Source organism: Priceomyces carsonii, assembly GCF_900007245.1.
Source record: "Priceomyces carsonii strain CBS4050 genome assembly, scaffold: Debaryomyces_carsonii_scaffold_2, whole genome shotgun sequence".
NCBI lineage: Eukaryota > Fungi > Ascomycota > Pichiomycetes > Serinales > Debaryomycetaceae > Priceomyces > Priceomyces carsonii.
Window position 1 is genome coordinate 1814276 of NW_026946675.1, and position 26195 is coordinate 1840470.

At 36.0% G+C, this 26195-nt stretch overlaps 13 protein-coding genes across 13 annotated transcripts; 9 read left to right on the forward strand and 4 right to left on the reverse strand.

Annotated features, from left to right (window-relative positions):
- Nucleotides 1-69: 69 nt before the first annotated feature.
- On the forward strand, nucleotides 70-1446 carry PRCAT00002426001 (Rho GTPase-activating protein; the record flags this gene model as incomplete). Its single annotated transcript, XM_062952286.1, has 1 exon — nucleotides 70-1446. One exon carries the CDS (start codon nucleotides 70-72, stop codon nucleotides 1444-1446), a length of 1377 nt encoding a protein of 458 aa, XP_062809204.1.
- A 279-nt stretch (nucleotides 1447-1725) lies between these two features.
- Nucleotides 1726-2553, forward strand: PRCAT00002427001 (mitochondrial 54S ribosomal protein uL1m; the record flags this gene model as incomplete). Its single annotated transcript, XM_062952287.1, has 1 exon — nucleotides 1726-2553. One exon carries the CDS (start codon nucleotides 1726-1728, stop codon nucleotides 2551-2553), a length of 828 nt encoding a protein of 275 aa, XP_062809205.1.
- A 250-nt stretch (nucleotides 2554-2803) lies between these two features.
- Nucleotides 2804-4753, forward strand: PRCAT00002428001 (anaphase promoting complex subunit 4; the record flags this gene model as incomplete). The annotated part of the gene is made up of 1 exon (XM_062952289.1): nucleotides 2804-4753. One exon carries the CDS (start codon nucleotides 2804-2806, stop codon nucleotides 4751-4753), a length of 1950 nt encoding a protein of 649 aa, XP_062809206.1.
- Nucleotides 4754-5854: 1101 nt separating this feature from the next.
- PRCAT00002430001 (GPI-anchor transamidase subunit) lies at nucleotides 5855-7663 on the forward strand (the record flags this gene model as incomplete). The annotated part of the gene is made up of 1 exon (XM_062952290.1): nucleotides 5855-7663. The coding sequence occupies one exon, from the start codon at nucleotides 5855-5857 to the stop codon at nucleotides 7661-7663; it is 1809 nt and encodes a 602-aa protein (XP_062809207.1).
- A 243-nt stretch (nucleotides 7664-7906) lies between these two features.
- On the forward strand, nucleotides 7907-8248 carry PRCAT00002431001 (uncharacterized protein; the record flags this gene model as incomplete). The annotated part of the gene is made up of 1 exon (XM_062952291.1): nucleotides 7907-8248. One exon carries the CDS (start codon nucleotides 7907-7909, stop codon nucleotides 8246-8248), a length of 342 nt encoding a protein of 113 aa, XP_062809208.1.
- Nucleotides 8249-9118: 870 nt separating this feature from the next.
- CDC11 (septin) lies at nucleotides 9119-10330 on the forward strand (the record flags this gene model as incomplete). Its single annotated transcript, XM_062952292.1, has 1 exon — nucleotides 9119-10330. The coding sequence occupies one exon, from the start codon at nucleotides 9119-9121 to the stop codon at nucleotides 10328-10330; it is 1212 nt and encodes a 403-aa protein (XP_062809209.1).
- A 69-nt stretch (nucleotides 10331-10399) lies between these two features.
- PRCAT00002433001 (coatomer subunit epsilon) lies at nucleotides 10400-11335 on the reverse strand (the record flags this gene model as incomplete). The annotated part of the gene is made up of 1 exon (XM_062952293.1): nucleotides 10400-11335. The coding sequence occupies one exon, from the start codon at nucleotides 11333-11335 to the stop codon at nucleotides 10400-10402; it is 936 nt and encodes a 311-aa protein (XP_062809210.1).
- Nucleotides 11336-13176: 1841 nt separating this feature from the next.
- PRCAT00002434001 (uncharacterized protein) lies at nucleotides 13177-13533 on the forward strand (the record flags this gene model as incomplete). Its single annotated transcript, XM_062952294.1, has 1 exon — nucleotides 13177-13533. The coding sequence occupies one exon, from the start codon at nucleotides 13177-13179 to the stop codon at nucleotides 13531-13533; it is 357 nt and encodes a 118-aa protein (XP_062809211.1).
- A 1645-nt stretch (nucleotides 13534-15178) lies between these two features.
- Nucleotides 15179-16192, forward strand: PRCAT00002435001 (uncharacterized protein; the record flags this gene model as incomplete). Its single annotated transcript, XM_062952295.1, has 1 exon — nucleotides 15179-16192. The coding sequence occupies one exon, from the start codon at nucleotides 15179-15181 to the stop codon at nucleotides 16190-16192; it is 1014 nt and encodes a 337-aa protein (XP_062809212.1).
- An 885-nt stretch (nucleotides 16193-17077) lies between these two features.
- On the reverse strand, nucleotides 17078-19084 carry PRCAT00002436001 (Zn(II)2Cys6 transcription factor; the record flags this gene model as incomplete). The annotated part of the gene is made up of 1 exon (XM_062952296.1): nucleotides 17078-19084. The coding sequence occupies one exon, from the start codon at nucleotides 19082-19084 to the stop codon at nucleotides 17078-17080; it is 2007 nt and encodes a 668-aa protein (XP_062809213.1).
- Nucleotides 19085-19217: 133 nt separating this feature from the next.
- Nucleotides 19218-20807, reverse strand: PRCAT00002437001 (uncharacterized protein; the record flags this gene model as incomplete). The annotated part of the gene is made up of 1 exon (XM_062952297.1): nucleotides 19218-20807. One exon carries the CDS (start codon nucleotides 20805-20807, stop codon nucleotides 19218-19220), a length of 1590 nt encoding a protein of 529 aa, XP_062809214.1.
- A 417-nt stretch (nucleotides 20808-21224) lies between these two features.
- Nucleotides 21225-22856, forward strand: PRCAT00002438001 (uncharacterized protein; the record flags this gene model as incomplete). Its single annotated transcript, XM_062952298.1, has 1 exon — nucleotides 21225-22856. The coding sequence occupies one exon, from the start codon at nucleotides 21225-21227 to the stop codon at nucleotides 22854-22856; it is 1632 nt and encodes a 543-aa protein (XP_062809215.1).
- Nucleotides 22857-23002: 146 nt separating this feature from the next.
- PRCAT00002439001 (nucleobase cation symporter-1 family protein) lies at nucleotides 23003-24733 on the reverse strand (the record flags this gene model as incomplete). Its single annotated transcript, XM_062952300.1, has 1 exon — nucleotides 23003-24733. One exon carries the CDS (start codon nucleotides 24731-24733, stop codon nucleotides 23003-23005), a length of 1731 nt encoding a protein of 576 aa, XP_062809216.1.
- Nucleotides 24734-26195: the final 1462 nt, after the last annotated feature.

Consider the following 26195-nt stretch of genomic DNA (forward strand, 5'->3'; position numbering starts at 1 on the left):
AAAAAGAACATTATAACATCTTATACTTAATTGCAGGGAAACGCAAGGGGCAGGGCTTAGTGTTTAAAGATGATGGAGAAGAAGTATACTATTGAACACATAGGTAATGTATCCGTAAGCCTCCCGACTATAATCGTGGACTTGTTTGCCTACGTGGAAAATCAGCTATGTGAGGGAACGTTTAGAATAAATGGGTCTGTTAGACGCGTAAGACTATACAGCAGTGAATTGAGAGACTACCGCACCTGGCTATATGAGTCCAATGTTCACGACGTGTGTGGGGTCATCAAACGGTTGTTAAAAAGCTACCATGGTGTGGTCTGCAAGGCAGCAGCTGACGATATCTTACAATTTTATAATAAGTACGAAAGGGTTTCGCAAAATGGTAAAAAGACAAGTCAAGACTTTTCTGAAACTAAATCAAGCTCATCATTCAAGACTGCTCTGACAGATATTGAAGACGAAAGTCTATCAGAGTTTTTACTGCAGGTTGCGAAGTGCCTCGTAGTGGATAATCTGTCGTCAAGAAATGGTCTCTTCTTGTTCTTATTGAATAAAATTAACGCTATTCTGAAGCGTGAGAAAGACACCAAAATGTCAAGTAAGAGTTTAGCGATAATTTTCCAGCCATATCTTATAGATGACTTGAATTTGATAAATATGAGGATATTTCAAGACATCTTGAATTTGTTAATAATTAATAGTTCGTTATTGGGTAGCGAGTATGAGCGAGCAATAGAAAATTTCGAAGACAGTTTCATTAGCCTTTCTGACACTGAATCTTTGGACTCTTTAATGTCAGTTGGTGACTCTTCCTTTGATTCTTCGCTTGGTCAGATTAGAACATCAAGTAACACACGTACAAACTCAACACCTGATACCGCGACTAAAAGGATCTCTTTATCTGGAAGGTTCACTAGTCTCTTAGATAGCTATAGTGCACCGGTCGGTAAACTGAAAAGATTTTCTTTTGAGCTTTCCAAGGATAGCTTACAGAAATCAAAAGACCCATGGACCTCTGTGGAAAGGCTTATACCCGAGGCAGTACCACATATACAATACGTCGAAGAGCCTGGTGCTCACAGAGAAGATATTAATAGCGTTCTTTCTCAAGATAGCATGTTTTTATCGAAAGACAGTTTGCCCAGAATGAACAGCTACCAGGAAAAACTTGATAACACTACAACAAGAACTTCATTTGGTAACTTTAAAGAGGCTGGTAACTCTTTAGATTCAGTCGCTATTGAAGAGAAAAAGAAGAAGAACAGAAAGTCATTCATGGACTTTTTTAGGCACTCAACTAGCAGTTTACCAAACTCAGATAATTCTGATAATGACAACAAATCCGTCGAAGCTTTGCTTGTCAACAAAAGAGATTCTTTATTACCAAAGAAGAAGAAGTCTCTCTTGAAGCGAAATATATCCTTGAAACTAAGAAAGAAGTAGTTTCCTGAGGAATATCTTAGCTGTTTAAACTTTGTATAATACGGGATTTTACCAGTAAACCATGTTGTTACTGGTCGGAAATATGGAGCGGTTATTTGGATAAGAATCATTGGTTGTAGATAGTATTTAGTATAGAAATTAGAATGAATATTAGTCTATCTTTAATTTTCGATTTACTCTGGAGGAATATCTTTGTGTAAAGAATAATGCTTTTTTTTTTTCTATCTTTTTTCATGAAATCGGAGTAACTAATCATAGAATCAAAGCCTGACTATAAATATGCTAAGGATTTATTCAAGAGTAAGGCTCATAGCGCCTCTGCGTTACATTCACTCTTCGCTGAGAGTCTTAAATGTCAGTGTTCAATCAAAGAATAAGGAAAAAGATCTACAACTTGAGGCGAAAAAGAAGCTAAAAAGGGCACAAGCAGTGAAACTGAAGAACAAGCAACCCCCAGAAATAGATCCTCTCTACATGGAAATACCAGTGGCTATGAAATATTTGCGTGCAGCTGAAGTAGGTCAGCCTGCCAAAAAGACTACTGTCAGCATTTTGATGAGCGTCATTCCAGACAAAGGGTCAAAGCCTTTGGCAGGGTCTATTGCTTTCCCAAGGCCACTCAAAGATAGTCTGGTAATGGTTCTTAGTGAAAATGAAAGCGTTTTGAATAGAGCTAAAGAAATGGGTGCAGCTCTTTTTGGAGGACAAGATCTCATCGACTCAATCAAGGATGGAAACACAAAACTCGACCATATCACTCACTGTTTTGCTACTCCAGGGATTGTAAAAGAATTAAAACCTGTTGCAAGGATATTGGGTGTTAGAGGAATCATGCCAACGGCTAGAAGAGGTACCGTATCTGACGATGTCGAATCATTGATCAGTGGAAGTATTGGCTCTATAAACTTCAAACAAAAAGATAGGCACTTGTCCATTCCTATTGGAAGATGTGATTTCAGCGACAAAGAGATTTTAGAGAATTTAAAAGCAGCTTCGGATGCTATATACGGTAGCCAACCACCTGGAACCAAGAGACCAAATTTAATTGGTAGAACGTTTTTATCATCTACTATTGGGCCATCGATCTTGATTAATTTCAAAAACTGAAATGCCTAAAAGCGATATCTTGTATATATAACAACATATGGCTTAACTTGCCTGTCATAGCTGAAATAGATAAGTCATTCAATGAATTTTACCAATTTGTCATTTGTAGTGCGTAGAACTGACGATAATATCATATCGAGTATTTTTTGGCAATATTTACAACTAAAATCATAAAACGATTTGCATCCAAACTAATTACACCATCATCCAAGTAAGGTCTCTTAGCTAAGGAAATCATAATCATGAAAAAATGAATGTTTCCTTCAGTATCATGTCAACTCATAAGTTCATAGGGCTAGCTGATGGTAATATCATTAGTTGGTGCCCCACGCTAAACTTGTTGACAATATCCATGAACAAGATGGCGCTATGGGTTTATAGACTAAACGGGGAAAGGATTTACTCAGTGAATAACAAATCTCCTATACGTTCCATCAGCTTTATAAACAATGGGAAATGTTTCTGTTTAAGTGGATTGGATAATTTAATCAAAATATATGATTCTAATACTGGGCAAATGATTAAAGTCATAGGACAAAATTTCAACGAAATCAAGTTGATAAACTGGAGCTATCACAACTTTACTACAGATAAACAGACGGAGCTTTTTGACGTTAACATATTAAGTTCGTTGCCAAAATTATCAATAAACGGCCACGAACTTAACGCTCTGAGTGCAAATGAAATACGTGGGCTAGATAATGACTTGTTAAATTACTTAATCATTGCTGATCTGAAAACAATATCAATCAATTTCAACAATCTTTTCACGGTAACTGATATTGAGTATTTGAATCTGGACATCGAATACATAAGTCATTTCAACAATAATAATCTATTTAATCAATTTTTCCTCATAAAGAATGATGATGGATTGAAGTTGATTGAATTGTCAATGAATCGATTTTCCAATTTCTCAGATCAAAAGTATCTAATTCGTATAATATTAATCATTTGTAAGGTAATTTCACTTTCGGATTACATTAATGAGCAGATGCTTTATTTGATGTCTGAGATTGGTCCCTTCTTGCAGTTGTATGACAGGTATCTATCCAACTTGAATGATCTGATTTCAAGTGATCTCGGGAAGGCTGCTGATATCAGAATTAAGAATTGTTTATATGATATGATTATTACTAATTTAATACCTGATTTTTTGAAAGATTACTGGCTCAATCAACTTGGAGAGAGAGGATTGAAAAAGCTAAGTAAGCAAGGTACCGCTGTCTATGAGATAATTAGAAAGAATGTCTTCTCTCAGTTAATTGTATCTTATGAAAAGATATTAGTTCTTCTAAGTGAATTAGAGAGTCTTTGTATATGGTTTGAAGACTCAGACAGTCCTCTCAACTTCGGATTAAACAGAGCCAAACTTATGGAAGTTATTGATTCATCTAAGAAATCATTAACACTTTACTACAATCTAATATGGGATATCAACAAAGAACAAAAATTATTCAATAAGTTTCTAAGCTGGCTTAAAGAAGAAGTTATCGACAAGATTTCGAAATCAGATGATATCTCGACTTATCTAGCTCAACTGAAGCTGTATTTCCATAAAAATTCAGAACTTATAGAGTATGTGAGCAACTTTTTGCTTGAGTCTAAAATAGGTTTATATTTCAATCTCAATTTGAGCTCCAATGAAGTCATATTACAAAAAGACTGTCCAAATGACATAAGTTTAAGCTACAGAAATTTCAGAGATCAAATTGATGCCAACTTGATGTTCCCAGTAAAAGATTTTATCAATTCAATTTCTAAATTCAAGGATCCTATTGAGCTATATACGGACTTTTCTAAGCTCATAAAGACCAACTCTTTGGATGAGAAACACGGAATATTTTCTACAGTCAATGCATTGGGGTTAATTTTAGTAAAGTTTGCGTACTCACATCCAGAAAAACTTATAAGGTTTACGCTTCGGCTTCCTGAAAATTTAGACATAATTGATTACCAGTTTACTAATTCGCATGATATTGTTCTATTGACATCATCAGATGAATCTATTTACAATCTTGAATTGATAAGCTTTCATGATTACCTTGAGGAATCTACAGAAACCTCATACGAAATGATGCCAAAATTAAAATCAAAAGTGATCGATACATTGAAAAACCCAAGATATTTAGCAATATCAGATACAGTGGGATGCGTCTTAGATTCTGATAGACGTAATCATATAATATTTGAATTGTAATCAGTCACCTGGTGGTTATTTTCGTAAAAGTTTTGCATCCAACTTAATTTGTAATCGCCATCCACGATATAGAATTGCTCCTTAACATATTGTCTCAAAATCTTCCGTATATTATTATCATTAGGTATCAATCTCTTTTTTCTTGTATATTTTTTGACGGTGGGGCTTAAAGATATCCTCTCAATTCTATGCTTTTTTGTCATATACCTATAAAATAGTTCGTTCAATTGCAAGCTATGATGACCTTGTTGACCCTGCTTATATAATGCGACATCAATCAAATGTTTCAAAGATTCAACTTCGATGGGCCTGAAAGTTTTGAACAAATTTTTGATGTAAGTTATTTTTTGCTTTAACAATTTTTGCCTTCTAGATACATGAATAGGTAGCGAAAACCTGTTGGTAGGGTATATTACCTCTAATGGCTTGATCTTCAAATGAGTGAGGATTTTCTGGTGATTCAAGAGAAATTTATGAAGCTTTGCAATATGAATTAGAGTATCCTCTTTAGATGATTCCTCGTTATCTCTCTTTAATGGCACTAGGCCTCTTTCTCTCAATTCATTATCATTAGAATAACCAAAATATCTGACTAGTGACAAGTCATCATTCTTCTCTTCAGTCAATGCATCCTCATATTCTTGAATAAATTTGGAATGTTTCGTCAATTGGTAAACTAAATGTACCTGCGGCCAATCTCTCTGCCACATCAAGTAATTCAGTCCTTGGAATTTCTGTAACCAATTAGGGATCTCCCTTTCATCTTTGTATATCACATCCAAAATGTCTTTTAATTTATCGTAATCTTCCCTCACAAGAACCTGATCAAGCAAACTGATGTGTTTCTGATATCGCGATGTATCTATCCAAGGTTTCGTACTACTTTTAAATTGCAGTTTTGTCAAGCATTTGTATCTTCTAATTGATTTCGAGTCCAACGGTAAGAGCCTTATCCTTTTGAGAAGCTCCTTATAACAAATCAACGACTTTTCCATCTTCACGGTTTGCGGCAAAGATTTGTTTCTCGAAATCAATAAATCGATGATTTTTCGACACTAAATTATAAGTGAGCTGGAATAGTACTCGAACCAAACTCTCAACATGGCATTAGCTGAGACCATATTAAGAAAGGTCCATAAACTTGGATTAATATCTAAGTTAATAAGGCTATTGCCAACATTTTCTTTGTTGTTGATGGTTTCTAGTATATTATGGTTGTTTTATTTACCTCTCGATGGTAATTATAGAAATACATATATATCAGAAAATGCATTGATGCCAGCTCAGGTAACATCTTATTTCAGAGAAAGCGAATGGAACTTTGTGAGAGGATATCGACATGAAATACACTTGATTGAAGAAGAGCCCATTGACAAGAAAAACAAGATTATTGAGGAGTGGCTCAAAGATATCGGTTTGGTGACCACGTATCATAAAAATGAAAGGTATCACGACACTTTGTACTCCGTAATGCATGCTCCTAGAGGGGAAGACACAGAGGCCATGGTTCTAGTTGCGCCTTGGATAACTTCCGATGGTGAATTCAATGAAGGTGGAATTGCATTATCTCTTGCTTTAGCAAGATATTTCAGCAAAATGTCTATATGGTCTAAAAACATTATAATCGTTTATCCTGAAAATGCTCAATTTCCTTTGAGATCATGGGTCAATGCTTATCATACTTCACTTGATGTCACAGCTGGCTCTATAGAAGCTGCTATCATTATAGAATATGCAAAAAATGGCGACTACTTTGATTACTATGAGGTGATGTATGAAGGCTTAAATGGCCAGCTTCCTAATCTCGATTTGCTTAACACGGCTATTCTGATTGGTACCCAAGAAGGATTGAAATGTTGTATTCAATCGACACCGGTTGATGAACTCGAAAAAAATACTTATTACACGAGAGTAAGAACTTTGTTCCAGGGAGTAATCAGTTTAGTTCTCTCTGGTCTTAAAAAAAATACCCCAGGTTGTGAAGCATTTTCAGGTTGGCAGATTCAAGCGTTTACCCTCAAGGCAAAGGGTTCTCGTGGACCGCACGATGTCACGCAGTTTGGAAGGATTGTTGACTCAACTTTCAGATCAGTTAATAACTTATTGGAGCGTTTTCATCAATCCTTCTTTTTTTACTTATTATTATCTCCCAGAAACTTTGTTTCAATTGGTACTTACTTGCCTTCAGCGGTATTAGTTGCTATCTCATACGCACTAAGCTCATTAAGCTGTTTATTGAATTGTAATGTTCAAAATAACGAGCATTTGACGGCCATAAGCCAATTATTGACCTTATTCACATCTCTTGAGGTATTTAATCTTGTTTTGTCGTTGGTTTTACCCCTGATCTTACGCTTGTCTCAAAGTGGAGATGATCTCGTGGCATATATTGCTGGTAGTCTTTTCGGTATTAGCATATTGTTGTCGTTAGGTCCTTTTTTTGAGGTCCCTAAAAGAATTAGGCTCAAAAGAACTTTAGCATATTCTTTGATGGCGTTGTCTTTATTCTTTATTTCAATGCTAATCACTACACTATTAATAGTGAATTTTTCACTTGCCATGGTTATTGGGTTTTTGTCATTCCCAATGAGTTTTATCCATACTACGATAGGGGAGCAATACGCAAGCGGTGCTAACTTGTCCAAGAAATTAAGAGCAAAGCTAAAGATAGCACTTTGCCTAATAGCATCGAATCCATTTGTAATTGTTTATATATATGATATTTCATCTCTGGCTCCTGGCGAGTTCCCATTACTGCGTGGACTTTTAACGTCTTGGGATGAATTGCAATGTTGGACTTGGTTTCTTGTTATGCTAGGTTGGTTTACTGCATGGCTTGGGGTCTGTATGGCCTGCTGGCTTGGAGAGTTCGAGATAGAGACTCCCAGCTCTGAGAAAAAGGTACAATGAGTAAATCATGGGACCATCAAACCTTCTCTTTTGGGCTTTTGGATATACTGGGAAGTTTGATGCTGGTATCGATTTCGATTTTTAATTATTCTTATCGTAATTTTTTTTGTATATGCTGAGGATCCTTCTTTAGTATATAAATATAGAACTCAAAATAACCTGAATGCAAGTACTCCTTGATTTTGCCCCGACTCTATACGTCATTTCTATAACTCGTGATGCATAGACAAGAATTCGTTTAAGATGACTAAGAGCAATTTGTTTTTAAATGATTGGGTACCTTTTACCTTTGTCTACTACTCGCCAGAACAATCAATTGAGGAATTTTATTATCCATTACCAATTTTCAGTGATCTTGGTCAATCTTCTAGCTTTCAGTTTCTAGATAGCTCTGAACTTTTGAAGAGGAAAATTAAAGAGCCCAATATTCGAGAGAAAATGGACTTTTCAAATCCAAATGTTAGTGATTTTCAACGCTTACTCCAATATAAGCTTCTTAAAAAGTCTAGAAGAACAAAGCCTTCCAATAGAAGACGTCTCCGAACAATAAAGCCGTTGATGTCTTCAGAGTGGGGACACACATAAACTTAGGTGGACTTTGCTTATGAATTAATATTAGTCTTAGGAAACCATTAACTTCTCATTCTTATTCTTTCCTATTCTTTCATGTCTTTCGAATCATAACTAGTTTAGTGATATGAAGTAAGTATTATAAAGTAAATATAAGTCACTTATAAATTAAGTAAATAAGGTTGCAAATTTGCCGCACTTTTACAAAAGTTATAAATAGTAGGCTTCTGCCATTCCTTAGATGTGGAGTTATGTATGAAAGAGCCTATTTGAAGAATATAAATATAACCTAACATCACATTAATTTACTGCCAAAATTGGGTACACCTTTATTTGGGGCCTATGCTGCCTTAAATTGCTTGATATGCTGAAGTGATCAATCGCCATTTGAATTTTAGCAAAAAATAGAGGACCAGGCTCCAAGATGCAGCCATATATTATCTACAAAATCAATAGGCATATGAATTGAAGCTAAAATAAGGTGCTTATTTACGTGGTAACCTGATCCAAAGAAGAAAACACTGCATCTCTCACCATGGAAGATTAGACAACGGTCGAAGAATCAACTTGAAATGCTTTAATTTCGATTTCTTCAACTATTATAACTAAGACCATTAAGGCAATATCCAAGAAGGATTCCTTATTGGATCATCTTAGCTTCGTTAATATATAAGTTCTATAACCTTTTGTTAACTTTCAAAGAATCAACTTGGCACTTAACATGCAAAACATTTGCTAGAAAGTTTACAGGTTATAATAGATTTTACGTGTTTTTTATTTTTTTTCGTCTCGCTTGGTTTACCTTTCGAACAGATATACGATTTTCAAATCACCGAGTATTATTGATTTCATTATTGCAAAGTTTAACATAAGATATAGATAGCAATGGCGTCTTATACTCAAGATTTCAAAGTCTCATCTTTGTCATTGCGTAAGAGGAAAACCTTAAAAAAAACAATCAATTTTTCAGTAATGATTGTGGGTGAGAGTGGAATGGGAAGATCGACATTGATAAATACCCTATGTGGAGGCAACTCCATCGTAGCCACATCCCTGACCGCAGACCAGGATGCATTTACCAAAAAGTTGACATTAAGACAAGAAAATGTCGAATTGGAAGATAATGAAGGGCATAAGATTTCGTTGAATATAATTGACACGCCTAACTTCGCAAATCTGATCAATTGTGACGACGATTTCAAGGTCATCGTTGACTTTATAAGACATCAGTACGATGAAGTCTTACTTGAGGAATCCAGAGTAAAGCGTAATCCACGGTTCAGAGATGGACGTATTCATGTCTTGATATATATGATTAATCCTACTGGTCATGGATTGTCAGAAATTGATATTCAATTCATGACACATGTTAATCATTTAGTCAACTTAATTCCTGTTATTGCAAAATCTGATTCATTGACGCCAAAAGAACTTCAATTAAATAAGGCTTTAATCTTGGAGGACTTTGAAAAATTTGGAATAAACTACTATAGGTTCAACGAATATGACTATGAACAAGATTATATCGACGATGAAATAATTGAATACAACAAATACTTGAATTCGCTATTACCGTTTTCAATTATCAGTGCAAATACGTATGAAGAAAACCCAAATGAAGAAGAAGATTTACTAAAATTGAGAGTGTTGAACCCTCTGTATGCAAAGCCAATTAACATCGAGAACCCCGAGTATAGTGACTTCACAGTGTTGAAAAACGTTTTGTTGATAACTCATTTAAATGAGTTTAAAGAAATAACTCATGAGTCTATATATGAAAATTACAGAACAGAAGCTTTGTCAGGTAAGAAATTCCAATATACCAAAGATGCAGAGCCCGATGTCAGTTATTCACCCATGCCCAATGCTACTCTTGAAAAAGATGAGGAAGAGTCTAATTATATGATGAAAGAAGAACAGATCAAATTGGAAGAAGAGCGTTTGCGCAAATTCGAAGAAAGAGTACATCAAGATTTAATAAATAAACGCAAAGAATTATTAGAGCGTGAAAATGAGTTAAAAGAGATCGAAAAGAGACTTCTCGCTGAGGGCTTGAAATTAAATGAGAATGGAGATGTTGTTAAACTTGATGAATGATAGATAGATTTTATAGCTGAATATAAATATTTGTTAATCATGTATTGAGGGCTAGTCAAAGGTACGTGTCTAGATTACGGTTTCGTACTTGGCAACGATTTCATCGAATTTTATATTTTTCTCTTCTTGATCAACTAAAAGCTGATGCTCAGGATCAACGTTCTTTAATTCATTTAGCAATTGCTCCACGTTGGCTCCACCATTTGAGATATAATCAAAGGTAACTTCATTAGCTATAAAATCACCTGTAGGCTTTACATCCAAACCTCTGATTTGAGATGAAATTTCTAGTGCTTCCGGATAATGTTTCAATTGAAGGGTCAATACAAATAAGACATTGAGGAGCTGATATTTACCCTGAGGATCATCTTCGAAATCACTGGAGAGCCATTCGTCGTAAAAGTAATAGGCATTATTGATGTTATCGGACTCCCCTTTTATAGATAAGATCCAGGATTCAATTACTTGGTAGATAATGCTGTCCCTGGTTGAATCAGGAAAGCTTTTGAAACTTTCAAAAATCTTGTTTGCTGCTGAGAAATTACCCTGTATTAAATGTAACTGGATTAAAATTAAAAATGGTTCGATCTCATCAAACTTAGTATTGCTGTCAATATAGCTTGTTAAGAATGAGATAGCCTGATCAATATCTTTTTCAAATTTAACCAAGTAGACTGCCGTTAAAATTGCTTGCAACTCGAACAGTGCAACTTTAATGTCATCAAAATAAGTTGAATCGTCAGTTCCAAAGGAATTTAAATCGTCATAGGCGCTTAATAATTGGAAAAGTTCTTCATGCTCGGGAAACAACAGCTTTCCGTTTTCGATTAATTGCGAAGCATCTTCTCCTAAGGCTATCGTTGATCTAATTTGATATTCTAGGACCTTAAGCTGATTCTCTTCTGAAAATTGATCCAAAGAATACGACGTGACTTTGTGATGCTGATTGGTGTAGAATTGGTTTCTTATTGTGTATAACTCTCCAGAATCACTGAAAACGTCCATTTTCACACTATTATTATTCTATTTATATTTAATTAGAGTTAATATTCTTGTGCTTATTTGACTCGTTGTTATGTTCGTTCAGGATTTTGTGTAACAATTAAATTACAGTCTAAGTCAAGTTAAGCGAGAACGATGTAGATAATCGTCTGAATAGAATGTTACTGTTACTTCTGCAAAAGCAGAAAGATAGCATTAAAGTGTGTATTTTTAGTGTTCAATTTTAGGGGACAACTTTTAATTACTCAAGTCGAATCGATGGCAATGAAAATTATTTTTACTCGTAGAAGCAATTAGATGTAGCAGCCACTTTAAAAAGAAGAATGAAAACGGCAGTCAAAAGTTAAAAAGATCCTTGATGAGAATGGTCTTTTGAATTTGCACGTCAGATCCTTATGTAACTTCCTTAGTATCAGGGCTTGAAGTAAAAGTGAACTAGGAGTCGAACTTTTCTTTAATGGCATTCCTGAACAATTTAACGAAGTGTGGGACTTCTTACTTGAGGAAATGATTAAGCAATCCTCTATGTTCATAAGTTTACTTTTACTATCATTTGGCTTGAGAAAGGTATAAAAATGGCATGTAGTGACACTGAATCTGGTAGAATTTTTTTTCTTCTTCTTTAACTTCGATTTGCTCACTCAGTTATTCTTAAATGAAGGTCATAAAGTTAGAGGTTGGGATTTCGATACGAAAATTTAGATATATATATCCCCAACTTTGTTTGGATCGATCAAAAAATATATTTCCTATTTTTTTGTCTACTTAAGGCTGGAGCTTGTGAGAGGAACGCAGGGCCAAAATTGGTACAGAAAACGCAAGCTACAAAGGGAAAACCGCTCACAGTGAATGATCTAGAAAGAGGAGCTCTAAACAGGAGACAGGAGACAGGTGTACAGAGAGGAGCTATAAAGAATTATGGATCATTATTTCAATTGTCATATGACGACTGTGATCGAGTTCTCAAGAAGAACTTTAATGTAATGTGTAAAGGGCCGGACTCGGTTCTTAGATAAACCCAACAATCACTATTAAGTTTTTTGGTATCTACAATAATAACACGACTTATGAGGTTAGAGCTTGATCTAAAATCTCCTCTTACATCGATTTGAGAAGTTGGCAGTAACTACTTGATTCTACAATGCGATGCTATAGATGCAAATAATATTTTGCGGCAAAGCATTGCATTATCGAATAAATTAAACATATATACAAAAAAATAGTTCAAGTATAAGGGTGGATTATTGAACAATAGAATGAAGGGATAATAATTATTAAAAGCTTATGTAGCACCCACTGCTGCTGGATTAGCTAGTAATAAATGAAAAGATAACAAAACGAACTTGTTGTATTCGATTGATTTATAAAGGATCCACAAAACTTAGATTGAAACTGGAACGAGTTCTGAGCACTAAAGATGGAAAGAGAAGTTACAGAAGCACGATTTCAACGAGAGGATGTATTCGCGCTCAAAGATTTCATATACCTGCAATTACTCTTTTTCACGTTTGAAAAAGTCTGCGATGACCCCATAGATGGCAATTAATAACCCTGTAGCATTTAATCCGCATGCAACATAGGCACTAATACCTGTGTTGTAACTCCTTATTGAGCACGGAGCCCGTTAATCCAGCTGCTAATATGTTACTAAAAGTTGCTAGTATAGTTTTGGCGGCTGCAAGATTTCGAGAATCGTCTCTAAGTAATAAGAGAAAGTCATAATAGAAGTATACAAAAATTCCAAAAATCCCGAACCCATAGGTGAAGCCTTTGAATGTTCTGTGTGCCATAAAGGCTTCATCACAAATCAGCAGTTGTAGCGGCATATCAAGACACATAAATCTATGTTCCAGTGTCCATACTCTTGTTTTTCAAGCTTTACTAAGGAAGATGATATGACTCACCATGTCTTAGATAATCATATCATAAGTGATATCTTGATAACACCGAGCTCTTATTTATCGACTGACTTTCTGGGAGTGAATTCTTCCCCTTCTGTGGTAGATTACCAAAATATCGGAGATTTCTTTTCAGATCTTCATTGTAAGGAGCCTGTATGTGCTAGACACGATGCATACGAATCTATCTCTTATTTGATTGAGCACTATGATCGTTATCATTCATTCATTCATTCCCCAGGGACTATTGGAGTAAAATTTCGAAATTCGAAGAGTTATTTAGCATTGATGAAATTCCAATAACATTCTCCAATCAAGGCACTACATAAATCAGGAATGACCAATCATCCTGTTTGATCACTGCTCTTCTGCTCTACAATGATCAGAAGTTAAGACTAAGATATGCCATTGCTTTGGATGCCTATGTTCATATGCACTAGAGCTGCTACTCAACCTACATAGGTTAAATTTTTGAAGCAGTTTGATACGAATCAACATCAGTCATTATTCAGGAAATATACCTTGGGATAATTGACCTTGGGTTTACAAGGGCAGGACTCCATCAAAGTATGGATGTCAGCAACAATCGCCTCAACCTATCTTCAAAGCCATTCCTTAAAATACTATAATCGTGTACATACCTAATGGCATGAAAGCAGGCACTATGAAAGTGTATAAACACAGATGGCAACCTATCCCTAGCGGTGTTCTTCAACTTAAATGATTAAGGATGATGAGAAAAAACATAACTAATTGGAATATATCATGCCTGTCCTATGAATATTTGAACGCAACAAAGTCTCAAGATTCTTTTGAAAAAAACTTTCTATACGTAGTGGTCAATGGTTGCCACTAGTTGCAAATTGTGCAATCTTTTCAGCTACGTACAATATCTTAAAGTAGTCCATTGTAAACACAGGTTAGAATTCGACTTTGATCAGCATCTAAAGACGAATATGAAGAAAGCGCTGATTCTCATAATTCTCGTGGTTATTCTAGTAGTTCGGGATGCTAAACTTTGGGAATTCCATGCCTCTTACTCGGCCCTTACTTTTTCCGAACAATAGATATTGAGGTCTTCCATCAAGTAACATTTGTTTAAATATCGTATCTGAAGCTTGTCCAAGCAATCCTTCGCATTCCAAATGCCGTTACAAATGCAGTGTAGGTTCTTATGTTCACGTCATCGAAATGAAACGTGGTGCTATAGAGGAGAACGGCATGAATTCTAAACAATTTTCTTAAGAATTTATATGTATCAAGTGTTACTATATTGAAAACATGTCTCCCAAGTGTACCGATTACCTGGAGGGTGGAATGAGAGTAATTCAGATGAAGTCATTGAGGTTTCGAAAATCGACCCATTAGTTTCTGACAGATACTTCATAAGTAATCCTGATTTACCAAAGATGCCCAAGAAAAGCGTGTCATTGTTGAAGTATGGAGAACTTCTTATAGGCACTTATGCCTAATGGTCATATTGACTCTTTAAAGGGTCAATTGATCTAATAATAGAATCTAGCATTCAAGCAATTGGCGTTGCTTTAAGATATCTGATAGAGTTAGTCATGAATTTAAGGTTAAAACGAAGCCTAAAATCTTCCCTACACATTAATTTTAGTAATTTTTCATCATTTAGATTTCTTCCGTGTATTCGCATCTAATGTTTGTACTATACGCTTTAACGTCTGCACTAAATTTTAGATTTGCGCTTATCTTTGACGTTTCTTCTCCTCGGTAAATATCTGCTGTATCAATAATAGGCTTATCTTTCTTTGGCACTACTTACGCGATGTGGGTCAATTACCTAATTTAGATATAATGCTATCTTATCAGCGGATGTCCCACCCGGAAGGCCCATTTTATCGTATAAAATCATGAAAAATTAATGCAATGTGTGCTCAAAAATTAACTCTATCATTCGTTTGTATTCATCTACTATTTAATCATGGAAGCTACTGCTGATGTTCCCGCTCCAGAATTTTTCAACAACTATCCTTTGAAGGGCACTAAGTTTGACTTCGATAGAAATTTAATTGGTTATGGTGAAGAATCTCTAGATCCAAAATGGCCAAATAAATCAAGAATCGCTGTCTCCTTTGTCGTTAACTATGAAGAAGGCGCTGAAAGATCGTTAAAACTTGGTGATGATATTACGGAATCCAGTTTGTTTACTGGCTTATCAGGTTCTGCTCGAACTTACAGAGCATTTGAAGTGGAAAGTGAGTATGACTACGGCTCAAGGGCTGGCGTTTGGAGAATCATGAGATTATTCAAGAAACACAATATGCCGATGACCATTTGGGCTGTTGGTCACGCTTTCCAACAGAATCAGAAATTAGTCGATGCTATGGTTAGAGACGGCCACGAAATTGCTAGCCATGCATATAGATGGATCCCTTATTCTGAAACTACACCTGAAGTTGAAAAAGCATACATTAAGAAGCAACTTGCAACTTTGAAAGAAACTGCTGGATATTATCCTGCTGGTTGGTATTATGGACGTCAATCTACATACTCATTAGCATTATTGTATGAGGCCTACAAAGAAATGAATGTTAACTTGAACTACGTCAGCGATGCCTACAGCGATGATGTACCATATTGGATGGATGTTCCAGCTGAAAAAGAGTTACCAGCAGAGAAAAGAGGAGGAATGTTAATGGTCCCTTACTCTTTAGACTGTAATGATTACAGATTTTTGAGTCCAAACGGTTTCAGATCCTCCAGAGCATTCTTTGAGCATTTAAAGAATGCATTCGATGTTCTATATGAAGAAGGCGGGAAGATGATGACAGTTGCTCTACACTGTAGAATAATGGGTAAGCCTGCTTATTATAAAGCGTTGCAGGATTTTGTCGAGTATATTGCAACTAAGGAAAACGTTTGGGTTCCCACCAGAAATGAAATTGCAAACCACTTCAGAGAGAACTTCCCTTATTCTAGTACTAAAACGTCTTGATATAGATTCTAATATATGCAATACATCTAATTGAAAAAATAAAACAAGCTTATCAACGGCCACTGAGAGATAAATTGATTTCTAAAGTACTTGTTCTAGTCCATTTATCTTTATCGAGCAAGAGAGTTTTTCTTCTGGAATAATAAATTAAAACACAGCACAATTAGCAAGCAAAAACGCAAAACGATAAAACGAAAGAAATCATATTTAATAGGACAAAGTGACTGAGTAATCATAAAAATATAGACAGTGAATGTCACTCACCAGGAAAAAAATTTTTGTGACTTCGCCTGTATCAACTGCATAAAGAGGGAAGAAGTTGAGTGATTACTGATTTTGGCTGAACTAAGGCACCAACTCAAAGCCTCCTCTAGTAGGATATTAATTCAAAATTAAGAGGATAATTCGAGGGATATAAAACAGGTTATTTAAGAGGTACGATAACGGACTATAGCTTATGCGAATGCGCAGAAATTTTTAGCTGCAAAATCTTTCGATGAGCAAACCGGTCTTGCCAAGGTAAAGATGGATTCATATTGGTCATTCCCAGGAAAGAGTTTGATTTTTAAATAAACCATTGGGCAAAGACTTGATTACCAAAGTTCAATATCCTCCACCCGAATCTGTAATAATTTAAAAAGCGTTTTTGGTCCACTACAGGAAAAAAAAAATTGATTATAGACATATTAGACTATAGGCTGGAGGCCGTGACATCAATAAAGTTGATTATAAACCTTATAAGAAATATTAAGGATCTAAAATCTAATTAAAACAGTTGAAATATCTTAACTTTCCTGCTGTTTATTTCAAAGCCTTTTTTCACAAAAACCAGTAAGCGTTATACAAGCTATTCAATCATACAAAAATCCAATCAAGATTTCACCCTTAGTTCTTTTTAAGAAAGGAAGTACTGTCCAAGTCATGCAAAATCTTATCCCAGAAGTCTTCATCTAAATTGAATTTTTTTACCGATGCTTCATTGTCACATAGTAGTGCATGTGCACTCCACTGAGGAGATGAAAGAGAAGTGTTGGGAGCAGCTAACATAGGTAGTATCTCTTTTGTAAACTTTTCGCTTGAGTGATTGTGAGATTCATAATGCTTAAGAATGTTATCAAATAAATCACTATAAGTCCTTGCCTCGGACCATCTCTCTGAGAAAACAAACAATAGGTTAGAACACGATCTAACATTGTGTTGAATATTCATAAATGGCGGATCTCCTTTATTTCTTAGATAATAAACCATAGTTATTCCAGCTAAGAATACTGTGTGAAGAGCAACGATGCTAAATTCCAAGATCGAATCTTTATATAAAGACTTATAGCTAGAACAGATTTTCCCGGCAGATAAACAAGCTTCGTTCAATATTACATCTCTTTCTCTGTGAGTATTCCTCATTATATTGGGTAAGAATAATATCAATCTGGCCCTATGACATAATAGCTCAAAATAATCGTAGCTTTCTCTGCCTTTCATTATGTCATCAAACTCTTTTCTAGAAGGCAAAGCTTTATACCAGCTATCAATGTCGTTAACAATGTTTTCAAAAGTATCTGCGACAGGAAAACAATTGCTTACTGAGTAGAATAACAAATGTATTCTGCTCTCGATTCGTCTAACTTTCGAAGTATTTATGAAAGAGGTAAAACATGAGATTTCTTCCTCGAACTCAGGATTACTTTCTTGTTTTAATTGAAGCTGGTATAATTTATAATGATCATTAGGCGTTGGATTTGTAGGAAATTCAATACTTAGCGGAAATGGTATGTCAATAAAACTATCAGCGACAGAGCATGGCCTTCCCAATGAAAGTGACATAAGCTTCTCGTAATTGTAGCAGGACCAAAATAACCTCTTTCGAAATTCATAATTCCATGCGTTTTGTTGTGTAACTGGCTGTTTTCTATGAAAACCGTACTGGACGAGCTTCCTCATGGCTAAACCAGTCAATTCCCATGAAGAGATGTAAAATGAGATATGATAACTGCGATTTACAAATATTGCTATTATCATGCACGCTTGTATTTGCATCACTGAATCGAGTTCAGAATTTGAGAGGTCGTTTAATGCTCTTCTAAAATAAATTTCTGGAGAAGGAAACGTTGTCACATTCAGTAACTCCGTAAGCCTGCAACCAATACCAAGCACCATATTGAAGCAAAATCTCTCCCACGAATTTCTCTCATTCGTCTGTTTCTGCTTCACTTTAGCAAACCAAATCCCATCTATAATATATCCTCTGTTATGCGATAGACTAAAAAATTTGTTAATAAACCCTTCTTCAATATGCGCTGGAACAAATTCTTCTTTATCCAGAACATTTTCTAATATTACTGGAGAAAATTCCTCATGCTTGTCATCGCCTAGGATAATTCTTTTAATAGCGTTGACAATCGATATCACCGCAAATGCTCCAATGTACTCTTCTGATTCATGGGAAGTAAGATACAATAGCTTAGTAAAAGTTTTTGTAAATGTAGCCTCTGATAAAGCTGTATCACTTTTGTTGCGGTTTTCATTCTCTATATTGACATCATTCTCTAGCTTGTCTATCACTTCGTTTTTTTCTTCAATAATACGAAGTAACAGATCTATTTCTCCTCTCAATTCTTGATTTGTGTTTACTAATTGTTGAAGAGCCTTTTTTTGTTGTGAACTTTCTTCATTGATTGAAACTGATTGGGTGTTTGTGCTCAAGTTTTGAGAATCTTTACTCAACATAGAAGGAACTGAGTAATTTGGTCTATCATATATACACTCAGAGCTAAAATTCGTACAAGTTTGGCATGGCTGATTACCATCACATCTTCTCTTTTTTTTTTGGCATCTGATACAGGCAACCAATACTCTTGGTATTTTTCTTCGCTTCGTAGATTCTATATTTGTCATTCAGGCTCTTTTAATATTGAGAGAAAATGAGATTATCTGGATATTCCTAGGATTATATGCGCGCGCTATCTGCCGTGCGCAAAGTCAATAGATAAGATATAAAGTTTATTTTCTATTCATATTACTGCACTAACTAAAATTCTTTCCAGTTGGTCTCTTTTTCCCAACCATAGGCCGCTTTATAAACTGTAGTTTCATCCCATTTCTTCCCAATGATCTGTAAGCCAATTGGAAGTTTTACATTGGGATTGTCAATTGAAGGTAAGAATGCTATTGGAAGAGATAAAGCAGGGTGACCAGTGATGTTGAAGATACCAGTATTCGCATTCAAGCCAATGGTATTCCTAATTAATTCGAGTGGAGAACCCTCCCTAGCTCCATGAGGTGGTGCTACCATTGGACAAGTTGGGGTGATGAGAACATCAACTTTTTCCAACGCTTGATCATACTCAGCAGTTGCCTTGAAGCTCAAATTAATACACTTGGAGTAAAGACCGGGGTAGTGCTCTGAGAGATATAATCCATTAATTATTCCGTTCTTAACATTGACGGGTGTTTTATCAAACGATTCTTGAGTGAATGGCAATCTGTGATCAAAGTACTTCGAAGATTTGATAATACGACGACCAGTTTGTAAGCCCAATTTATTTACAGAACCAGCGATTCTTTGACCTACCATCCAAATTTCTGGAGCCAAATTGTGATATGGGATTGAAATTTCAATTACTTCAGCACCTAGTTCCTCAAAACGTTTCGCTGCTTCCAAAAACTTTTCTTTGACATTCTCTGTCATAGCAGGCACCTCTAATGCTTCCTTTAATATACCAATCCTCATACCCTTTAAGTTAGATTTTTCTGTTATTTCCTTGTATCTTGGAACATTTTCAACTGTAGGAGCGTCACCTTGGCGATCATCAAAGTTGTCTTTACCGGCAATTACTTCCAATAAAGCACAGTTCTCCAAAACTGATCTCGTCATTGGCCCAACATGATCAATGTTAGTTTCCAAACTACATATGCCGGTATATGGAACTAATCCAAATGTTGGCTTAAAACCCACAAGCCCACAATGTGCACTAGGGATCCTGATCGAGCCTCCTTGATCAGCACCTATCGCAAGATCGACTTCTCCAGAACCAACTAAATATCCACACCCTGAGCTGCTTCCTCCAGCAGAGTAACCAGTCCCATAAGGATTTTCAACATTTCCTGTAGATGCTGTATTAGAAGAAGTACTCGATGATTGGTTTTCGCAAGTTGCTAATCCAACGACTTTTGCACCAGCCTTCAAGCACCTTGTAACTACAGTGGCATCGGCATCTGGAATCCATGGTATATGAGTATCAGTTCCTAAAATTTGATAGACCTGAGCCACATCAATACAATCCTTAAAGCACACACTTTTATGGGCTAATGGCCTAAACTTAGATAACTCGGGTCTTGTATCTTCAATGGTAACTTTATAAGCCCATGCTCCCATCTTGTTTTCTGATTCATCTGGTCTATGGATATTCTTTCGGGGAAACCTTTTTAAATCTGTTGGTTGAAGATAGTCATCCATAGCTAGAATCTTCTTCACCGATTTATCCATAGCACAAAGAAATTTGTAGTAGTCATTCACCTCATCCGGACGAAGCTTAACTCCAAGTTTAGCAGGTTGGGCATGAAGGTCTTCTAAGGTGATCTTGTTGTCGGGATCAATTTCTAATGACACAATTGACATATTCACTGAGTCTGGCTGTAAATTTCAAGCTGGCAATGTAAAATTTGAAATCCATGAACCGATAAGATTTTGCTTCTATTTTAATTGTACAAATTCTGCATAGGGAGAATTTTGTTGAATCAGTATCGCTTATCTTGCGTATGCATCGGCAGATCCGAGATAGTATTGAAAAAGCGCATCCGCGAAGCGGAACATCCGCATTCAATCAAATGCACTAGTAGAAGTTTTTGAGACTAGATTAACTCTTTCCCTTATCAATTACAAAGAGAAGTAAAAATGAAATCCAAAGCTGCTTAAACAGTAGCATTGAGACTACTCTTTCCTCGGGTTTCTTTCTTTTTTAATGAAGGTTTTAATAAATTTAGTCAACTAAGGAACTACTTGTTATACCACTCTTCAGCTTTAGATATTTTTGATATGACTGGTGAAATTCAAGATCAATCTCAACGTTTACCAAAAAAGATTTTATTTACAGCTCTAGGTTGTTTAACAGCGTCACTTTTTGTTTCATTCTTTGACCAAACTGCTATCACTACTGCTATTCCATCTATATCGGATGACCTAGGAAATGCACAATTATTAAATAGCTGGATTGGTTCTTCTTATTTGATTGCAAACACAAACTTTCAACTACTTTATGGCCGATTTTCTGATATATTTGGAAGAAAGCAAGTTCTTTTATTTTCATTATTCTGCTTATTTTTTGGAAACTTGATTAGTGGGTTTTCACGTAATCCAGAGATGCTATTTGTCTTTCGAGGTATCAGTGGTATGGGTGGTGGAGGTATCAATTGTTTAGTCATGATATCATTTTCAGATCTACTAAGTACAAGGGAAAGAGGAAAGTATTTTGGGTTCGTAGCTGCATCTACTGCTTTAGGAAATGGTTTGGGACCATTAATCGGAGGAGTTCTATCTCTGAAGGCTTCTTGGAGATGGGTACTTTGGATAACATGTCCTATTTCAGTCTTATCAGGTTTGTTGGTAATCTTTTTCGTTCCATTAAAGCAGGTTTCTGGCTCTTTCAAAGAGAAATTGAGGTTGCTAGACTGGGCTGGATTCTTATCTGCTCTTGTCAGTATTATATTGTGCTTAGTTTCTGTTTCTGGTGGGGGTGAGTCTTGGTCTTGGAGCTCATGCACATTCATAGTGCTAATTGTGATAAGTGTTGTTGCATTCGTTGTCTTTGTGATTTCTGAAAAGTTCTCAAGCCTTCCCATGATCCCATTGAACATCTTCTGTGATTTACAAAAATCCATTCTCTTCCTTATCTGTTTTATTATGGGTTGGGCATACTTTGTTGATATGTACTATTATCCATTGTACTTGCAAAACGTTAGGGGATGGTCCCCAATCATGTCTGGCCTCCTTCAGTTACCAGCGACATGTAGTAGCAGCATTTTTGGAATTGCGGTTGGATTTATAAACTCCAAAACTGGTTATTATGTAAGGTGTGTCTGGCTTGGAGGTGCTTTATGGTGTTTGGGCACAGGTTTAAAAATCATGTTTAAAAAAAATTCACATATAGGCTTATTGATTGGCTCTAACTTAATTCAGGGTCTAGGCATAGCGTTTACATTTCAGCCTACTTTGCTTGCATTATTATCCCACTCTAGTAGCGAACAGAGAGCTGTAGTTACTGGTCTAAGAAATTTTTTCCGTTGTTTAGGTGGTGCAGTGGGAATCATATGCAGTGGTATAATATTCAGGGAGATCTTTAAGAAGAGATTGAATAGCATTCTTGATGATAAGACATTAATAGACCAAATCATTTCAAATCCAAGCTTAACTCAAAAATTTACGTCAAAATATTTAAGAGATCAGGTTATGGAAAAGTACCTTAATTCATTTACAGATATAATGATAAGCCTAACTGCAGTATCAGGCTTCATGCTCTTGACTTCGTTGATAATTAAAGATGGGAAGGATGATGAAAACAAATTATTACCTGATATTACGGATCAGCAAGAAATTGAACGAAGTGATAGTTTTGAAGCTTCTTCGACCGTTGAAGTGATCCTGAAAAGTTGGGAAGCAACAAAATTCTAGAAACCAAATTTATACTAAATATGTGAATCTCAATTAGTATTTTAGACAAGATAAATTCGTAGAAAGCTGCAAATCTTCACACTCAAAATTAAATTAAGACAATATAAAACTAAATAAAACAATTAATTAAAAATAAAAAGCAGTCACTACATGCCTTGTAGTCCTCCAAAAGATTTCACACTAGTCATAACCTTAAGTTTCTCTTCAACACGACTTTCTTTTTCGCTATCGTCAGTGACGAATTCGACAGTTCCGGGATATCCAACGCCAACATCCATGGGAGCATCATCTTTAAAGAAACCATCTGTTTCCGTCATGTATTCCCATTTCTTTGGAGCATCGGAATGGCTATCTGGGTAGAGTTTTGGCTTGAAAAAAAGACCAAAAGCACAATGGAGGGCAAAGCCGCATATAAATGTATATAACCATCCACAAGTATATATGTTTGTAGCAGTTGCAGATAATTCAGTCGGATGATAAGCTCTATATAACCCAGGAATTGCTAAAACCGGTGAAAGGCACCAGCCAATACCAGCCCAAATATTGAAACCCTTATAGAAGTAGTATGCACCCTCGGGTGATTTCGTATACAATGACGGAACATGGATATTACCTCTTCTGATAACGTAATAGTCTGCTAAAAGCGATCCAAGCAAGGGAGCTACAAAAATGGAATAAGAACCCAAGAAAGTAAGGAACTGAGTTGCATCAGCCAAAAATCTCCAGGGAACTATGGCCCACGCTAAAAGTCCGACGAAAATTTGAGCTCTAATGATAGTAAAATATTTTGGAAGTAAACCTGCCAAATCAGCTGAGAATGGAATCGAATTACCAAAGATATTAGTACCCGCAGTACCGATTGCAAAGGATGTAGCAACAAACCAGACTCCTGTTCTGCCTCCAGAGTTCCATTCGTTATCTAGTATAGCGTTTAACAAGTCCCACATATTCCAATAAACAGTTCCATAAGCCCTGTAAATTGAGCAAGCGGCCGTCATTCCGAAAAGTAATACGATAATTTTAGGAGGAATGAAGCCAACAGCTTGTGGGATGACAGTATCCAGCTTTTTTCTAGCGTATCTTGATACGTCTGGCTGATTGATAATCATAGGAGAGAGTGTACCGAAAATAACATTAATTACATTCATCCAGGAGTTGCCAACTGATTGCACCCTAACCACGTCCATACCTATATCCCAATTTCCTGGTCCTTTTCCTTTCACATAACAGAAAACGAAAAGACCTAATGTAGCAGCAGGCATTATGAATGCCTTCACGGTGAAAAAATACCGAATATGTTTCGGGTGACACCACATAAGGGGCATTTGAATTAGCCAATACAAAAAGAATGATAAAATAATTCTTGTTGTAGTTTCTGCACTTGCAGGTAGGTGGTTTGGTATATTGACCCATTTGTATCCAAACATGCATCTCATGGCAACGTCAAAGCACATTGCACCGTAGTAGGTTTGAACACCAAACCATATTGCAGCGACAAACATACGAACAAAAACAAAAAAATACCCTAATCTGACCCCAAATACAGATCTAGCTAACGCAGGATAGCCAATATGATAAGAGGAACCTGCTCTAGCATTCAATACCGTGAAGAAACAAGTAAGAAAGATTCCAACAATGGAAGCTCCAATAATTTGTCCATGAGGTAAACCAGTGCTTTTTATTAAAGAAGCACCAGTATTCCACTCATTAACATTAAAGGTACTTTGAAACCAAATCAAAATATAATTATAGCGTCTCCATGTGCGTTCCTCTGGTGGGGTAGGTTTCAAATCGTGATTTGATCTTAAAAGCATCGGGTCCTGCTCTGAGTCATCTTCCACCGAAATAAAATGATCAATTTTCTTAATAGTGTCCATAGTGAATGATATAATAATGCAAATTCGAAATGTATTAATGCACACTATATATTCTTGCAATAATTTAAGAACTTTTTGTTAGTTTAGAAGCATTTAGTGGCTGTCATTTATGGTATGGTTTATCTTATCTCATTTTTCGTTTAGACTTTAACCGTGAAAAATCTCTTATCAGCCAAGCGGAACATCCGCAACACATTAGATTTCGCTTTCATGCATCTCCGGCTTTAGAACAGACACTACCGTGCGAAATAGAGGTCTTTCATTAACTGATGCGGATAGAAAAGCCGCGCTTAGAAGAAGCTTTTATCTTCAGATAGCGCCGATTAATCTCGGAATATAGAGTGGAATCTCCCCTTTTTTGCACTTTTGTGTTCCGAAAATTTATATGAGCATGTTACTTAAATTTGAAAAATCTTTGTGAAGTGCGTTTCGCTTGATCAGAGCACATGATGTTCACTCCATTGAAACTTGGAGATATTGAGTTATCTCACAGAGTCATAATGGCTCCATTGACAAGATACCGAGCTCCAGATCGTATTCCTGGTAAACTAATGGCGGATTACTACGAACAAAGAGCATCTAAAGGTGGCTTGTTAATTACTGAAGCCACGAGTATTTCTGAATCGTGTGGCTTACCTGTGAACAATCCGAGAATTGATACTGAAGAAGCAATTGAAGGGTGGAAAACGGTCATTGAAGGAGTGCATCGAAAAGGTGGATATATTTATTGTCAATTGAATCATTATGGTAGAGCTGCCGACCCAGACACCAACGGTACTAATTATCCTCCGTATTGTTCTTCTCCGATTCCAATAAGTGGTTTTAACACCAATGGTAAGAAATTTCAAACACCAAAAGAAATGGACGAGGATGACATTCAACTCGTCATTCAAGATTTTACTAGAGCGGCTGAAAATGCTATTCATGTTGCTCAATTTGATGGAGTTGAATTGCACGGAGCTAATGGATACTTGATAGATCAATTTTTGGAAGATAACATTAACTTAAGAACTGATAAGTACGGTGGATCAATTGAAAACAGGTGTAGGCTTCCATTACGTATATTAGACGCTGTCATCGAAAAAGTTGGAGCAAATAAAGTTGGATTTAGAATCAGTCCATGGGATAATTTCCAGGACGCTTATGATTCTGATCCAATGAAGCATTTTTCTTACTTATGTGAGCAATTGGAAAAAAGGAAAATCTCTTATGTCCACATCATTGAGGCAAGAAGCGATGCGAACGGAGGAAGAGAGAACGACAGTAAGAAATCGGAGCAATTATCTGAGGATTTACTCCTGTTAAGTGCCGCTTCCATGAAAGCTTATCTCCCCAATACACCCATTATTTCAGCTGGAGGGTGGTGCGAAAGCAATTTCGATGGTGTCATTGAGAGCTCAAAGATTGATGCATTAGTTTTTGGGAGATATTTTATAAGTAATCCTGACTTGCCAGAAAGATT